The sequence below is a fragment of the Homalodisca vitripennis genome, chromosome 2, assembly GCF_021130785.1.
Source record: "Homalodisca vitripennis isolate AUS2020 chromosome 2, UT_GWSS_2.1, whole genome shotgun sequence".
NCBI classification, from domain to species: domain Eukaryota; kingdom Metazoa; phylum Arthropoda; class Insecta; order Hemiptera; family Cicadellidae; genus Homalodisca; species Homalodisca vitripennis.
The window spans coordinates 85,568,396-85,587,431 of NC_060208.1; the positions used below are offsets into that span (position 1 = coordinate 85,568,396).

The 19,036-nt window shown below is 34.2% G+C and overlaps 2 protein-coding genes across 3 annotated transcripts in view; both read left to right on the forward strand.

The window, feature by feature from the left end:
* The first annotated feature begins 2,163 nt into the window (after window positions 1-2,163).
* LOC124355712 lies at window positions 2,164-13,570 on the forward strand. The gene is made up of 4 exons (XM_046806871.1): window positions 2,164-2,755; window positions 4,135-5,080; window positions 11,689-11,845; window positions 13,421-13,570. Exons 1-4 carry the CDS (start codon window positions 2,164-2,166, stop codon window positions 13,568-13,570), a joined length of 1,845 nt encoding a protein of 614 aa, XP_046662827.1.
* LOC124354303 (rho GTPase-activating protein 17-like) overlaps window positions 6,326-19,036 on the forward strand; it is a 97,594-nt gene continuing 84,883 nt past the window's right edge. For both annotated transcript variants that reach the window (XM_046804649.1, XM_046804650.1), the window contains exon 1: window positions 6,326-6,482. The gene's annotated coding sequence lies outside the window, so the exon portion shown is untranslated. The remainder of the gene's footprint in view (window positions 6,483-19,036) is intronic.

The window sequence follows — 19,036 nt, forward strand, 5'->3', positions numbered from 1 at the left end:
CACCTTATCTGGACTGTGGAAGAACTTTATATGCTGATAATTGGTACAATAGTGTACAATTAGCAGAAGCCCTAAATAATCGAAACACCCACTTAGTAGGAACCCTGAGGAAAGACCGAAAAAATAATGCACCTGTTGTAGTAAAATGCAAACTAAAAAAAGGTGAGATATCAGCTCAGAAAAACGATAAGGATGTAGTCATACTTAAATAGAAAGACAAGCGTGATGTCCTCATGATAACAACCAAACATGTTGATAAAATGAGAACAGTCACAGTGCGCAATAAACAGTATCACAAACCTGTAGCAGTTATGGACTACAATGCAGGTAAATCGTACATAGATCGTACTAAGAAAAACAGTAAAATGGTACAGAAAAGTGGCCTTTGACCTACTTCTGAATGTTTCCATTTTGAATGCATGGTTCATTTATAAGACTGTAACTAAAAATAATTGTTCCATTACCACTTTCAAGGAAGACATAGTAAAAATGTGCATTTATACACCCAGTCCAGAAGTAGGCCACCCGGAACCATTACCTCACTTGTTGGTTGCAAACAACAAACGCATCAGATGTCCATCGTGTTATAAGAAGAAATCCCGTGAGTTTGGACGAAGATTGGCACAACAAAATGCCAAAAATATTTCTACTAAATGTAGCCAGTGTGGAGTACCTATGTGCAAAGAATGTTTTTTTATAAACCATGTAGCTAAAAAGAAATCAAAGTGAAATTTTACTAAAATAATAATATACCTATAGCCTCTGAACTGAATAATTGTCATAATTGTAGCTTTTATTTTGTTCTGACTGTAAAAATCAGAATTTTGACCCTGAAACCAGTAAAATTTACGTTATAAAAAATATAGTTATGGAGAAGAGATTCAAATGTCTTAAAGAATGTATTTAATAACGAAATCGGACGGCAATTCTCAATATTTTCAACGTTTCCTGATTTAAATTAGGAACCACCTTAGCGTCCTTTTATTTCTCCCGTAAAATACAGGTTGTTAAAGGTAGATTGAACAAATAACACAAAGGATCACTTAGTACCTTAGCACAACCCTTTACTATATATGTAGGAATACAGTCAGGCCCAGAAGATTTCTTTGATTTAAATTTTTTGATCGCTACTAACACATCTAGAACTGTGAACAAAACCCCTTGGTTGTTTTCCCTATATAAGTTTTCAACACTCATATTCATGGGTTTACTTCTGGAGTTACCCGAGAAAACTGTACCGGTATATATATACATATTAGTAATACGTAATTATATTTAAAATCCTTATTTACAAATTATAAAATTCTATTATATATAATATTTTAAATCCAAGTTGGATAGTCTGCGTTATAAATATTTTAATTATAATTAATTAGTAATGAATGAAATTAAAATCATTGTAGTGTTCTGTACGTTTGACTTGTCTAGAGTTTTATAAATCGGCTTTCATTAGAAGAAGAAGAAGAAGAAGAAAACTGTGTAACGTGATATTTTATAGTGCACAATATTTAACTTATACATATAGACTTCAGCATTGTTGTGACGGTTCGTGTCGAATAATTTCCTATTTATTAGTAGTTAATATTTTAAGCACATAGTTTATTTTACTAGTTTTCTCAAATTTTACCAGAACTGTAGTCTGCAACTGCAACGCATGTTACTAACCTTACTTCATCTAGTCTGGCTGTTGTCGTCTGCTGGCCACTGTCCCAACGCCTCCTGTCCGCAGATCCACAGCCATTACAATCTTTGTTTGTGCATGGCTTGCTATACTATAACGCATGATTCTTATTGAATATAATTATTGTTGCATGTGCATTTGGTTTTCTTTTTTGTACTTATTTGGTGATCCATATTGCATAATACTTGCATGAGTGTTTGTTCTATGAAATTGAAAGGGCTTTTTACAAGATGGCTTCAGAGTACCCTGAGACTGCGTGTCCTTGCTGCCTCAAAATTGTCTTGGACTCTGAGAAAGGAATCCAATGTGATAAGGAGTGTCAGCGTTGGTTTCATTCAGTATGCATCGGTATGTCTGATTCAATTTATAATGAATTTGCCACGAATGTTAAGAAAGTATGGTATTGTGATAGAGTTGATTGCTCTGTCAAAGTTGACCAACTGCAAACTATGTCCGCTCATATTTCCGAAATACTAAAAAACATGTCTAAGCTGTCTACCAAAGACGAGATTACTATCGTCAATGACGGCATTGCCAAAATAAAGAACGACTTAAAAGAAATACATAGGAAGCTGAATGAGTTTGAACCTCGGCTAAAATCTACTGAAGATAGATTGGATATAATTGAAGAAAAGATAAATGGCATTGGCGATCGTGAATTCAAAGAAATTATTCCAGAAGATATTATCTCAGAGCTCAACGATCGTACAAGAAGAGCGCGCAACGTGCTGGTGTACAATATCCCTGAGAATAGGAGCACGAACAACCGGGCCAGGATTTCGCATGACAAGTCTCTAATGGTGAAACTGATTCAGGTCGTCTCCCTAGACATTGGAACTAACGATATAAAGGTGCTGAGACTCGGAAAGCCAAACAAAGATAAACAACGGCCCATTAAGTTGATATTTCATGAAGAAGCTGAGGCACGTAGATCTAATGAATTGTTCTCAAAGGACTTGGTTGCTGAGGCAGATGTAGCTTTCACAGACATAAGTATCTCAAGGGATAGAACACCCCGTGAAAGACAACGTTTGAAAAGTCTTAGAGCGGAGTTGGATGCTCGAGCAGGAAAGGGTGAGAAGAATCTTACCATAAAATACCGAAATGGAGTTCCTGAAATAACAAAAACGCAGTCAAAAAACGATTAAATGGCAATACACCAGCTACTGTTTATTATCAAAACGTAAATGGTCTGAGATCAAAATTGAAGAACCTGATAATGTCTGTCAATCTTAGTTTGTACAAAATAATCATTCTCACTGAAACAAATTTATCATCAGATATCTCTAACTCAGAGTTGGGTCTCTATAATTATGCTGTGTTCAGGAAAGATAGGTCACCTCTTACCAGTGCTAAAGAGTCGGGTGGGGGAGTCATGATAGCTGTACATTCTGATTTCACCTCATTTGAGATTTGTTCTTCTATAATGGATGTAGAGCATGTGTTTGTGTCTACCCGAACCTGCAATCGTGAAATAATATTTGGCGCTGCATATTTACCCCCCAGCTCACCGTCTGACAAGTATTCCCATTTTTGTGATGCAGTCGAGGAAGTGTATATGTTGTCTGATCCTGGCACTTCAATCGTGATAGCAGGAGATTTCAATCAACCATCAGTGAACTGGATAGATACCTCGGCCCTTGCTCCGCCTATCGGAGCCCAATTATTGATCGATATGTCAAACCTTCTTCAGCTATAACAAGTCAACAACGTTTCAAACAGCAGAGGAGTATTTCTCGATCTTGTATTCTCTTCTGATCCGGAACTGCAAGTGTTTCCATCTATTGACCCATTGATAGTTGAAGAGAGTGCTCACCCAGCCCTCGAATTTATGCTTGCGGGTGACCATACCCCCCAAAACCGCCATACGGCCTATGTACCGAACTTTAATAGATGCAATGTCGCTAGGGTAAACGATTGGATCTCTCAACAGATGTACCCCGCTGAAAATTCTCTCATCGATGCGGAAGTCCTGTTTGTCAAGTTTTGTGGAGATTTGAGGGACATCATATTACAAAACTGCCCTAACAAGAGAATTGGTCACAGCCCCTTTCCCAGCTGGTTCTCAAAGCAGCTTCGTGAATGTGTTATTAAGAAAAAAATACTTCATTCCCGTTTCAAGTCAACGATGAATTTAGAAGATTATAAAATATTTAGAGAAGCTCGCAATGAGTGTAAGAAATTATCAAGAGAATGTTATTCTTCTTATATATCCAATGTTGAGGCGGGCCTATCAAATAATCCAAGGACTTTTTGGGGCTATGTGCGGAATCTTAGAAGTAATAATTCTACTCAGAATTATCTTAATCTTGGCAATCAAGTGGCTAGGGAACCGCACAAGATCTGTGAACTATTTGCTGATTTCTTTTCTTCCATCTACAGAGTGCCCAGTGCTGCAGTTCCTGAATACTCCTTTACCAACAACTTTAATCTTTCGACTGTCCATGTTACAGCCACTGAAGTGGAAGGGATTTTGAGGAGTCTGGATAGTTCTAAGAGCCCAGGTCCAGATATGATTCCCCCGCGTGTTCTCAGGATGTGTGCAGAGGTTCTGGCTCCCCATCTATCGATACACTTCAACAATTTACTAAGCCAGGGAGTGTTTCCTACTAACCTAAAATCGGGATTTCTTGTACCTCTCCACAAATCAGGATCCCGTTCTAATGTGAAAAATTATAGACCAATCGTCATTCAACCAGCTATGGCTAAAATATTTGAGAAATTGGTCTTGGACAGAATGACTTTTACATTTAAGAATCTGATTATCCCTGAACAACACGGATTTCAGCGAGGAAGATCTACTGCGACCAACTTAGTGGAGTTTACTAGTGTTGTTCTTCCTGCATTGTCGAGAGGAAAACAGGTGGATTGTGTTTATCTGGACTTCAGCAAGGCCTTCGACAGAGTTGGACATTCCCATTTGCTGAAAAAACTTGAGGCTTTTGGTGTAACTGGAACCTTACACGCATGGTTTCGAAGCTACCTTGACGGGCGTACTCTTCAGGTCAAGTATGCAGGAACGCTCTCCAGACAAGTTAATGTTTTGTCTGGTGTTCCCCAGGGATCACATCTGGGACCCTTTTTGTTCTCCATGTTTATCAATGACATTGGTACTACTTTATCGAGCCAATATCTCCTGTTTGCTGATGACGTTAAGATCTTTGCTGAGATATCAAGTATCCAACATCAGCAGGAACTTCAAAGGGATCTACAACGAATTCAAGACTGGTGTCAAGCAAGTGGTATGGACTTAAACACTGATAAATGCAACACTATGTCGTACACCAGAGCTCATGAGATCCTGCAGTTCAATTATACGCTCTATGGTGTCACCCTTCAGAGAGTTACGAGAACCCGTGACCTTGTTTTGAGTTCTCCTTACATCAACGCTGGACTTTGGTGAGCACATTCGCAGCATCGTCAGTAAAGCAGTCTCAATCCTAGGGCTTATATGCCGCACCTGTCGTCGTGGTTTCTCTGCTACTGTAGTCGGGACCCTGTATGCTGTTCTGGTCCGTCCGGTCCTCGAATTTTCTTCTGTGGTCTGGTCCCCCTACCAGGTTGGACACATCTCAATGCTTGAATCTGTTCAAAAGCGTGTGTTCAGAACTGTTGGTGTGAAGCTTGGTTACCAGTATCTCGATGTCGATTTGGAGACAATGTCTAATTTTCTTCACCTTCCACCGCTGTCAGTTCGCAGAACCTTAATGGATATGGTTTTCCTTTTTAAGATCTTGAATGGGATGATCGAATGTCCAGCCATTCTTCAGGCAATAGACCTTCATATACCTCGTAGTCAAGCACGGAGCTCCCAACTGTTCACCAGACGTCACCATCATACCAACTACCTTTACCACGGTACGATCCCGAGGCTGATGAGAACGGGCAACAGTATGTGTTCTGACGTGGACTTCTTTGATCCGTCTTTTCGTCACTTCAGGAGAAACGTACTGGCAGCTATAACTTCACCAACTGGAGCCTGAAAATCGACAGTGTGTTCTAAGTGATGAGTGCCTGGGTGGTGCTTTTAAAGGGCCACATCGTGCTTTATGCACGAATATTGGCTGTGATAGCAACTTAATAAGGGTCCACATAGTGCTGCGATGTTATATATTTGCTATCGTTACTGTTATCTATCTGTTATCTATATTTTATTATTTATGTTATTGTTACAATGTATTATATAGTTTATGTCCATTGTTATTGTCCTAGTTACTTATATTGTTATGTACTGTTATTAATTTATTATTGTATATATTATTGTTGCATGCTGCTTCTAAGTTACTAGTCCTCTTCTGAGCTAATTATTGATATTTTGTAAAATGGTGTATTGCCGTAAATGAAATAAATAAATAAATAAATTACCGTGGGTTAAAGGAGCGAGTATAAAGTTATGACTACAATAATACTATATTATTCAGTCACATTATAAACAGTTTTGCATAAAAATTATTTGTAGTATAGTATAATTTGCAGTTGTTATTGTACTGTACACATTTGAAACATCTCTAGTACCTAAAAATTGTTCTAAACATAATGATAATTAATACCAGTTATTTACTGGCTAATATTACAAATGCCAGATTTCTTCAATTAGGTACTTACAGCTGTTCTTCCCCACCTAATCTTGTACAGTTGATGTAACGTAATTTAGTTGGCCGTAACCGTGACAAAATAATTTTGTGGTTGTTGGGTGGAAGTAAACTGATTATCATAAGATGTGCTGAGTTTTAAAGTTATATTACTTACAGTATTTTGTTTAATATATATGTTTCCAGAAATAACCATCTTCACAAAAATAGTGAGTTGAATAATAATATTGATGCTATAGTCTATTGAACAAATTTCCCTTAGCCATCCATGATGTAATGGTTTATGAATCCTAGGCTATGTGGAAATTTATACCAGCTGAGGTAGTATCTTGAATTGGTTGAAAGATGATTTAGGTGTAATAGTATTCAAACTATGTTCTGTAGTTTTACATTTTTATAAATTCAGCCAGAAAGATTTTAAATAAGGAAAAGGAAATTCATATATTGTTTAACCAAGTAGAAAATATTTTCAATTTCCACTAAACATTTTTCAGATTTCATATAGTGTGTGCTAATGTAGAAATGGAACATTTAGTGTGAGGAAACATGAAATAAGGAAGTTACGATGATTGGCTGGAGTAGACATAAAAATTTGCTCTCAGGTTTGCTGATCGATCCTTTAGATAGTTAACCTCCAAAATAATATTTAAAGGGAAGACTTTAATAAGCGGCCTACACTTGTTATTCGATTGTTGTTATCGAACAATTCTGTATATTACCCAACTTCGATATTGTGTAATAATCGCACGCAACAAAATTTATAGTACATCAACAACAAGAATAACACATTACAATAACAAAAGCAATTTAACAATAGCATTAAAAATAATAAAACCAACTTTAACCTAGACCTAAATATGGGAGATATTTCATAATAGTTACAGTTTGCCTGGAAAGCAGTGAGCAACCGCGTTTGCAAAATGGAGGAAAGGATTTTCCCCTTACAGGAGCATTTTCCTGTAGTATAAAAAATCACAAAGGTGGTAGTGCTAGGCAGTCCACTCAATCCACTCTATGACTGTTCACCAAGAACATTCAATCTCTTTTAATCGTCAATTTTTCAATAATTATTTACTTATTATATTTTATGTTTACATAAAACATTATTAGTATAATTTATTAACAACTTGAGATATATTTTAAGTTAAATAAATGGTAATAATATCAAAGTATTTGATAAAGGGTCATTCCACATCTATTCAACCAAAGAAAAATCACTTTCTCACCCACCATCTCAGATTTTTGATGAAACTTGGCTTGTTTGTTCTACCCATGAAGATAAGTTACCATGCCAAATTTTAACACTCTACCTCTTACCGTTTAAAGTTTTGCATTTCCGCAAATTCTAACCTATGGGTATCGCAAAATGAAGGACGCTTACGTTTCAAAAATAATTTGTAACTTTTTTATTTACCATTAAATCTCAATGAAAATTTATAGGCTTCTTCTTAAAACAATGAAGATTCTAGAAAAAAATACCTTAAACCTCTAAGTTAACAACCTACTAGGGCTGAAAAAATATTTTGTTTGCATCTTTGTATTTTTTTTTTAAACGAAGACATAGTTTGCATCACAGCGGTGGAGGGGTATTTACGCCGTCCTGCGTGAACTAAAGTCGCCAGTGTCTTTTTATAAGCCGTTTACCTATAGAACTAAAGTCAAAAAGTGTTTTTAAATTTAATTTGGAGTCATATTTAACTATATATAAATCCATGTATTGAGAACACACCTGTAATTTATCAAACATAACCCAATATCACCTTCATTCGAGTAATTCGCATTAAATCAGCATTGGAAAAAATGTGTTTTTTCTTTACTTTTGGAAATATTTAACTTTGTTCTTAGTCAAATATCAAAGTTGAAATTCCTACACTACTTTAGTACACATAGTATACTACTAGTAGTATACATGCACATGCTGTGCAAAATTCAGTTTTTTGTTCCATGTCCCATCAGAGATATAAGGCTTCAAACAAATTTGAAAAATTTCAGATGTTAAAAATTCATAAAAAATGTAGGAAACATGTTTTAAGGCTAAAACAATATTTCATGTTGTAAGCTATCTAACTGAACAAAAATTTGAACTATGATTAACCACCCATTCTTTGTTTTTTGAGCTTTCAAAATGTTAGATTTCTCGGTTTTTAACATGAAACTTTAGAGGCTATTTTGGGAATAAAACTTTGCATTTAGAGCTATAAAAAAGATAACAAATATTGTAGAGAGATCTTTTTGAAAAGAATGGTGTTTGTTTTAAAGCTCTAGCACAATTCATTCCAGAGATAATCAATTTAACACTTATATCTGCAAAGCCAAAAATCCTTGGATTTTTCTGAACAAAAATGGCCACCATGACTAAACGGTGTAAGATCAAATTCTTTAAAATTAATTTTTAAACCTTTTGGGCATTTCCACAGAAACGTCAACCTCTACCAAAAAAAGGTTTTTTTCATAAAATCCTATGCAACTATATATTTTTTTAAAGTTCAAATACACCTTTATAAGAAACTGGTACTACATTTTCAAAATGAAGTTTGGCTGTTAAGTATGATAGCTTTAAACAAAAGTTTATTTCAATTTTTTCAACAATTAGAAATACGGTCCTAAACAAACAATGAAATAAATATACTTATTATAGAGATTTTAAAATTGAAACACTTATAGTTCAAAACCTTATAAAGTAAGCTAACTTTTGGTATACTGACATAAAAAAAAAAATCCAAAAGTAAAAAAGAATTTGGATCTGTTGGAATATGGCTCACTTTTAATTTTACGTCCGACACCAAAAAAGTACGTTTTAGTTTTTCTGCTGAGTTACAAAATTTTTTTTAAATACATGAAAACTTTGGTTTTTAAACTAGCTTGTTATGTGCTTTAACAACATGCATTGAGAAAATAATTATCTTGCATACATAATTTTATAGACAGGTGTCGGACGTAAAATATTATTCCAACAATTGACTTTACGTCGACACTTACGTCCGACCCTAATGCATTTGGTTCCCATAACAAACCATTAACAACAGCTAGGTCATACAAATATTTTACACTTGCCTTTTTACTAAGGTTTTCTAACTTCTTAAGGTTTGGTTATGTAATGTTTTACACTTAATTAAATTAATAATTTGTCGGTTATCTTTCTATACAATGACACATGAAAAAACTGTGAAAAGGCTGAATGGGTATTAATACCAATTAAAACCTTTTTAAATAAAAATTCCTCTTTGAAAAAGGAAGAAGAAGTAAAATGTTAGGTAGTTGTTTCTATTTCAGGTTATGTTACTTTTATTACTACACAGTAAATGAGTTCATTGTTAGAGAAGAAACTCACAACTCAATCTCCCAACCTGATTCCTTTCTACTTAATATCCAAATACAAAGGTAAGTCTAAATGCATATTCTTAATTCATTCTGTTAGTGTTTTATTGTGCAAAATATCAAACTGAGTAAATATTTAAATAATAATATAGATTTATATTAGAGTTTGACTTTTTCTAACCTCAAAGTAAAATTGTACCTTATGTCCACAAGTATATTAACAAAATTTTAGTATTTAGTTTAAAGAGGCAAACTTAAACCTTTTACTTAAATGCTTCGTGGATTTTTTCAGATGCCGTTAACAAAATAAAGAAAAGATGGCCCGCAGAAGAGAAGGACAGAAGGCTGACCCCAGTAAAATATGCAGCTGCTTTGGAAAAAGATAGGTTGAGAAAAAAAGTGAATAGACAAATATTCAAAGAATCAGCAACGAAAAGGAAATGAAAGATTTCAAATGCAGAGAAGTACAGCGTGTTATGGGTTACTACTCTAAAAAAAATCTTTACCACTTCAAGGTGGTCAGGACCCTGTGACTCCTGAGAAAGGTCAAGGCTCACATTCAGCACTAGGCAGTCTTTAGGTAAAGCTGTTTTAAAAGAGCATCCAGAAGTCTTCCTAATTCACCACGGAAGAAAAGGTGTGTTGTCAAACGTCTAGTGGATGAATGTGGTCTAAAACTTCAAGACCCCATAAGCACATCAAAATGCCATGGCCTAAGCCTAAGCGAAAGAGACAGTTGCCACAGTGGTGACATTTTTTAACAGTGATGATGTTTCTTGGCAGGCCCCCGGTAAGAAAGACAGGATTATTCAGCGCAAAAAAGATGAAAAAGGAAAAAAAGGTAAAATCTTATGTACAGATTCGTTACTTAACAATGTCACTTGGAGAGGCGTTTAAGATTTTAAAGAAAAATATCCCAACACGATTGTTGGCAAAATCTAAGTTCTGTAACTTAAAGCCTAAACACTGTATGTGTTTTGAGAAAATTCCACACAATGTGTGCATTTGCACATATCATGAAAATGTTCGATTATTAATATCAAGTTTGAAACCCCATACTGATTACCAATAGAATTTTAAAGAGTTTATTAACTCCATGGTTTGTGATTCAACTTCCAAAGAGTGTATGTTTCAAAAATGTAACAAACTGCAAAAACAAGATAGATTTTCATGCTCCAGAAAAACAGCTTGGATGAGCCATTAAAGTATTTTCAATGGCAAAAAGTTGAAGGTAGAGCACAAAAGGTTGAAGTTATAAGCACTGTTCAAGGGACTTTTGATGAATTGAAAGCTCAGTTAAAACCCTTTTTTAGTTCACACTTTGATCAAGCGAGAACAGGCTAAAACTTTTAATAATTTAAAGTCAACAGTCAATGGCTCAGAAATTTTGATACAAATGGACTTTTCTGAAAATGCAACATTGTTGCATCAAAATGAAATCCAGTCAGCTCATTGGAGCCACTCCCAGGCTACAGTGTTTACAACATACACGTGGGTGTCGGAGGACATTGGAGAAAGCTGTGTAATTGTATCAAATGATTTGGATCATACCAAAACTCAAATTTTCTGTTACACAAGTTACTTGTTAAGCCATTTAAAGACAAAATATCCCGAAATAGCAGTGGTAAATGTTTTTTCTGATGGTACATCAGCCCAGTTTAAAAATAGGTTTATGTTTTCTGTTCTACATTTACTTGAAATAAAATTCAATATTAAGATCATATGGCACTTTTTTGCAACTTCCCATGGGAAGGGTTGTGGTAGATGGGATTGGTGGGACCATTAAAAGGAGTGTCTGGAACTATGTTAAAGCTAATAAGAATTGTGTTGTCAGTACAGCTAGCCAATTTGCTACAATAGCAAGTGAAAGAAACCCAAATATAATGGTAGCCTTCATTTCCAAAGAAGATGTACACAATTCTTTCACTGAAGTTGAAGAGATGTGGTATTTCAGCAGTCCTAGTGCCAGATACTCATTCTGTGCACTACTGTGCAACTGTCACTAACCAGCGTTACATCATAGTTGGGGAGACTAATACAGGACCTTTCTATGAGAAAAGTAAGGATTTTAAAAGGACAAGCTTTTGATTCAGACAGCAGTGACGAAGATGAAATGGTGGAAGGAGAGCCAGTTCCTACTCTGCAAATAAATGATATTAAGCCTTTTGACTGGGTTGTAGTAAAGTACGAAGATGTGTTCTACCCAGGTGAGGTCAAACAAGTGAAGCTTGAAGAAAATGAAGTGGAAGTACAAGTAATGCATGTTTCAAAGACTGGCAAACACTACTACTGGCCCAAAGATGAGATTGCATTTGTTACCTATTAAAAGATGTCATAAAGAAAATTGGATCTCCGATTCCTTGCGAGGGAACTAGGGAGCAATATAAATTCAATGATAGTATTAATGTATATTAATTTTTTTGTCTTAACATCTTAAAAATGTCTATCACATGTGTTAAGTTAGCTAATAAAAATTGCATTAGTAGTTTAATCTTGTGTATTTTATTTCTCTAGCATCTCAAATCCTTCTTTTTAAGTCAGACATTTTACGTCCGACACCAAAAATTTTACGTCCGACACCAAACATTATTATTTTATTAATGAAAAAACCAGATCATTAATCCAATTAAAATTTTCATGTTTTTATAGCATATCTATTAGTGCACCACACAATTTTTATTGCATGTCTAAGTGAAAAGAATGCATAGAGTTTTTAACATATCTTAAATGAAGTCACCACTAACATTCTCAGCAGTTTACGTCCGACACCAGTGATATTTATTTTATTATTACTTAGTGAGTAATATTTAAGAGCACTTTCATTTATCAAAATGTTCCTTATTGTTAGCTCTTTCAATTAAAGTAGTCAAAGTGTGAAATATTATCTGGCAACTGCAAATAAATTAAGAAAGACAGTAAGAAAAACTGTATGAATTTTACGTCCGACACCGTGGAATTGCCCTTTTATGACTATGGTAAAATCCTACAAAAAAATGCAAATATGGATTGATACGTCTGTATAACCATTTTGCTCATCTTAAGACTCATATTAAGTCTCCACCTTCTCTCATCCTTAGCGTGAACCCATTTCCAGATAGCCCCAAAGGATTCACTCTAAAAACTTCCACAGAATGGCTGAGGCCCTGTTATGCTGGACGCTGAGCACAAGTTGTCCAGAGCTATGACTTCTGCCTGAAAAATTGTGTGAAAAATTCCCATCACACAAGTTTTCCACCATATTCAGAGCTAGATTGGTCACTTCCATGACAGTTATGTTGAACTTGCCACTCACAAGAATCACAATGTGATCTGCATACCTCTGTGCAAAGGCATCACTACTGTACAAGGACATGACTAGGTTGTTTGCAACTAGGTGTCATAGAAGGGGAGTAAGGACGCCACCCTGGGGACAACTATTCCTAATAACAGTGTCAGTTGCACTGATGCTCGCTCCTTTAAGATTGGTAGTAACCACTCTATCCGTAAGAGCAGGGCTCTGATCCAGTAACATACTTGAACATCAATACAATGTCTTGAGACTGCATTGACAATTGCCTGTGTGTTTGTGTTGTCAAAATCTCCTTTGATATCCAGAAAAATACCTATGACTACTTCTTTCGCTGATAGCGTCTTCTCAATCCTGCATAATAATCGATACAGGGCTGAGTCTTATGATCTTTCTAGAATGTAAGCACTGATTAGAATGTAGAGGGCGCTCCAAAGAAACCTAGCAATCATCTTCTCCTTGTTTTAAGAAGAAAGGAGGACAGACATATCCGTCCTAGGCCTCCCTTACCTCAGAATAAACACCACCCTGGATACTCTCCAGGATACAGGAATGTATCTTAGGGCCAAAGAGGCTCTGAATGGTCTGCACCCTCTGCCTCCTACAGGAGATTTCGAAGGACTAAGTGAGTTGATTGCCCACTCGATCCTTCTGAAGGTTATTACACAACATGCCAAACTTCATTGTAAGTGAGTGTTGTATCCTGGAGGGTTCCTTCTACAGCTAAGTGATTGATAATTGTCATGAATGATACAATCTTGAAAGTGTATTCCCATCATAACTTTTAGAACTCCCATATGATTTTGTATGATACTTGTCTTGATCATTCTTGAGACCACCAAGTCGCAAGCTAGAAATGTTTTGCTATTAGGTTCTGAAGCCTTGTGACAATATCAGTGTCAGTACAGAGCTTCTTCCAGGTTAATCGCTTAGCTGTAAGAACCTTGCAGTTGTACAGTACAAAAGTCTCATGGTAGGTATCCTGAGGACCGCAAGGTTTTGCTCTCCTGAATAGAGCCCTGACTCTCTTCCTCAAAGAGGGCCAGTTCAAAGCTCCACCAGACTTCTTTGGATCTCCTATTAATGACAGGACAACTGACATGAAATGAACTCACAATCATAGAAGTCAGACTCTTGGCAGATTTGTCCAGCTATATTGTGTTATAAACCCAGCTGCTACCATCAGATTCCAGTTGTGTCCTTAGGTTTTCCTTGTATCACACCCAGTTTGTAATTCTCGTATTCCTGTACTGTACTTTTAAGTTCTAGGTCTCCAATTTTAAAACAGATGTGAGCATGATCGGAGAGGGAATGCTTGTCAGACACATGCCAATCATGTATCCGATGAATCTTACCCTTTGTTATCATGGTCACATCTATCACTTCCTGTTGCGTCCAAGTGCAAAATGTGGAAGCATTACCTATGTTTGCAATCATTAGATTACGGGACATTATATACTCCAGAAGCGACTTACCTCTGCTGTTTGTGGTGCTACTCACTCATTTGTTATTCGGAAGCCAGGTGCCATCAGCCATTTTTTTTTTTTTTTTTTCACCCATTGCTTGTGCAATTTGAAAGGGAACTTGAGGTTGCAGTCCAGTTCACATACCGTGATTCTGTATCCATGAACTCTGTAGTCCTACAAAATGCTGAAGGCAACCGAACGGGTCTTCGTGAGGGAACTTACAATCTTTGTTCAAAGTTCCAAAGATGGCAAAATGATCCACTTCTAAAAGCATGAGTAACTCCATAGAGTGTAGAGTAGACAGTGCTTTCCCTTTCAGTTGAGTCGATGATTTAGAATCGACCAATAATACTGGTCCTGTGTGCACAATAATTACACTGTAACCACATCCTGAGTTCTTCTAATCACCCAACTCTCATTAACTCACGGTTCCCGGAAGTAGCAAGGGTGTACAACTCATTCCAACATAGTGTATCTTTTAATAGATTGGATTTTTAGGGTAAATGATCAAAATAAACTTTTAACAATCTAAACAAATTTAATATCAATAATTAAATAACAGTTTATTCGTTTCAAAATTTAAGTTTGTAATTAAATCTCTTACTTTGTCAATTAATAAAATTAGTAGGCTACTATAATTCCTTTTAACGGCCTGATTGCTACAATTTTATTTGAGCGAGTTAGAATGGTCATAACCATTTCAATAATCATTTAACTCCAGGATGTGAATAGTTGCATTTGTGAGTTTAAATTTGAATAAGTAGTTGTAAGTTTAAATTTGAAGGCCATGCAAACAGTTTTGAGTAAATATGCCTTCATAGGCCTACTTATGGCTTTATGTTAGTATTGGCTGCTAGTACAATTTTTAATCCATGTTTTCAATTCCTTTGTTCATAACCTTATCAGTTGATAAATGGTACCTTGTTTTACTTGACTCAGTAGAATATACAGAAAAGATTACAGAAACTTGAAGTTCAGGCAAATATGCCTTTTTAAATAAAGACCCAGAACTAATGGATTTCAATGTAAAGTGGCAAACACTCTAAAGAGACAGTAACAAAATTTCTCAGATAAGTACACTTTATTTTGTGCATTTGAGTTTTAAACATTCTTGTGTTTCCTATAAGGCTCTACTTTGAAAATTAACTTTTAGACTTTATATTTTTGTATGTGCAGCAACAAAATAAATACTGATTTACCTAAAATCACAAATGTTTCAAGTAATGAACCGAAAAAAATAGTATACTTTACTTCAATAATTAACAATCTACAGAGGTTTAAAGGTTATAGTTGTGCAAAAGTAACAATTAGTATTTGCTAATAGGTTATGTAGTGTAAAATCCAGTGCACATTCTTTATTTTAAAATAAGATAATTAGTTTCAGTGTAATGAATTGTAATATTTAGTTTAATTTTGTGTATGATTTTTTATACATTACCAATAGTGTAAGGTTTTTATCATTATTTTCATTCTGTATATTTAAATCATGTAAGAATTAGCTACTGAAATAAATGTATCTACAAATTCAACTTCTAATTACATATAGAACTCATAAACTTAAATTTAAAATTTTATAAATTCATTTTTTTATGTTAAAAGGTTATTACGTTATTATCTTTAAATTTTGCTATAAAGATATTGCCAGTGAAACATCTCAACATCATGAGTTCAATCTGTTATAATGCATCAAGTGTAACAATATTATTGAAAGTCAGTACTATTTACAGGTATTTGGTTTTAGAGAGCAGTATAGGTAAAAACTATGTACATATATGTTTGTGGGAATATAGAGACAATCACATACCAGCTCAGCAAGGCAGTCCTCCTAGCATTACTGTTTTCATCACAGAAAAAGTGTATTTAACTTTAATGCCTATAAAGTACTATAAAAGTAATTAGTGCTTTCAAAAGATTTATGCCTTTTATAAAGATTATATTTTGATCAAATATTCACCACAACTGTAGTTTTATGTACTTAAAAACGTTTACAATAAATTTTAGATTTTTATTGACTAAAAAGAATACTTGAGTATTTTTTAATATTATTTAGACCTAATAAATCCTAACTTTAACATAAGTATACATGTTTGTAATCTAAAATGCAGTGTCCTTTCAAAGAATTTGCTCTAAGGATTTTAAATTGATGGCCCTTTTTTCTATTAAACACACGACACCATTAATTCTATGAGGGAGAATCATTTGATGTCCCTACTACCTAAATTCAAGAAAATAGTGAAATAAAATGACTATTATGTAAAAATAGAAAGTTTGTACCATATTTTGACACGGTTTGAAGCGAAGTGTATGGTGTTGTGTGATTGATGTTCTGGAAAGGTAGGAATGCGAGATGGGCTAAGTGGAAGATTGGATGTGCCTGCTTAATTGTAAGCTGGTGTCAATACAGAGGATGTGCTACTTGGAGTGTGGGGCTACAGTGTTACTCTATCCAGCTCAGCCACAAGATTTGATAAAATAGCTTATTGATAACCAGGAGATAACATGGCCTGCACTTCCTGACCAGTTTATATTAATATTATTTTTCAGTTTAATTCAATTTAAAACTGAATATAGCCCATTGCTTTTAAAACCCATGGTTAATTGAAATTGTGTACCCGTGTATAAATGTATAGTTAGGAGTTTTAACTCATTGAGCTCATACATTGTATTATTGATATCTCTTTATGTAACGTTAATAATAAAATTATTTTTAATAGATGGTTGTAAAATGTTTTGGTAAATATTGATAATTTTTTAACAAACAACAATAAAACCACCATAAAATGGTCTGATGGGATTATTAGATTACGCCTACATACAAAATTTGAGCAAAATTGACCCAGTGGTTAATCTTGTTGCTTTATTTATATAGGTAACCCAATGACTTTCAACATTCTTTTCCAAATAAACTTTCGTCGTGCCTATTAGAGGACCCAAAATAAATCTTTAACATATTTTAAAAACCTTTGTGTAGGGAGTAAAAGTAAAAATAAAAAAATATAGTGAGTCTAAATACATTTGAAGAGCAGTGAAAATACATTTTTAAGTTATGGAAGGAAAACACTTTAAAAAATGTATACATTTGTGTTGTAAAATCTATTATGAGTTCAACAATATAATAAGATGATAGCTTAAATAATGTTGGGTATGCTGTTGGTAGAAAGTCTGTAAACCTGCAAATTTCACTGTATGTAGAATTGTTAAAATAGAGAGCCTAGATGTGAGCTAGAAGAATATAGAATAGTTACTCCTTGCATGCGTGTTTGTGGCATATTCATGTCATTATAACTTTTTACCAGACATACAGCAGCTTTGAACACATTCATATCTCATACTAACACCTAAAACTAGTCAAAATTCACAGCACACGATTTCACTAAATAATTAGAGCTGCCTTTGAGCCAATGTTGAAAAGTGTGCATAAATTTAATTCTTCCACCTAGAATCTATTCAAATATTTTGGAAATTTACTACAAACACACTTATGCCAAATGAACAGATCTTTTACTAGGATAAAAGTAATGCTGCATCTGAAAATGTAAAAAATTAACATGATTTCCAACAATTTAAATTAATTTATGAGTTTTAATACAAATTAATCAAACATCTAATAACAGTTTTTAAATATTAAAAACTTTAACGTTTATAAAAGTGTTACTTTATATATTTGCCACGTTTACTGTTTATTGAAAAAGATATACTGAACTCTCTTGCCAAAATCTCTCTGATGCTAATGTCAAATATTGACCTTTGTTTATTCTGACATTTTACAGACTGTCAGAATTGGTTATTGTATTCATATAAAGTGTTTTCATCTCATACCATAGGTGTGTCGTACAGTATCTTACTATATTTTATCTATAAATATTTTATTTGACGTGATATATGAATAGAAAAAGCATTAAATATTTTTTACTTGAAGCCATAGTTTATATCATATATTAAATGATTCATAAAGAGTATCTGTCTTTATGTAGTGTTTTTTTTTATTATTATGATATTGTTCTATACAGGTTTTTCTATTCTAGTACTCTTTTGCTCCTCTCCTCTCTCTATCACATTCTTAGTACCTAGACATACAATATTTAATTTAGTAGTCCTAGTAGATGAAGTAAGAAATAAGTTGTCATTAACACCATGTTTTCAATATTAGAATCACATTACTACTATAACTAGTTGAGCTTACTATCAATATCCATATGAATTTTTGGTACCTTAGATGAATATGACTACGAAGTATTTAGTTAATCAGTGTATAAAATACAGAAGCTTAACAAATTTGATGTTTACGAGGGTGGTTTGATAAGTCAATGCAAAAATCAAATGTACTTGTTTCTTCTAGGGGAGATGTGGAACGATAGTTCTAATAGTTATGCTTAATATACATTTGTAAAAATTCTACCCTTTTACAAGTATATTAACAAAAATTATTCCTTGTTAATCCCAAAAACAGTGGTTGAAATTTGGTGTGAAACTCTACCTCAACATTGGCTTTGAAAATGCTACATTATGGGTAAGTATGTTGTCAAGAATAATAAGACAGAACAAGCAAGTTAAATGGTGTTTAAAGGAGTTTTTAACTATGTTTTATTGTAAACTGGAATTATGTATGAAAAATGGAATGGATCTTTTATTTTTGTTTTCTCTTAAAAAAAAAACAAAAACAAAAAAACACCAGTAGCCTTATGCAATTTAA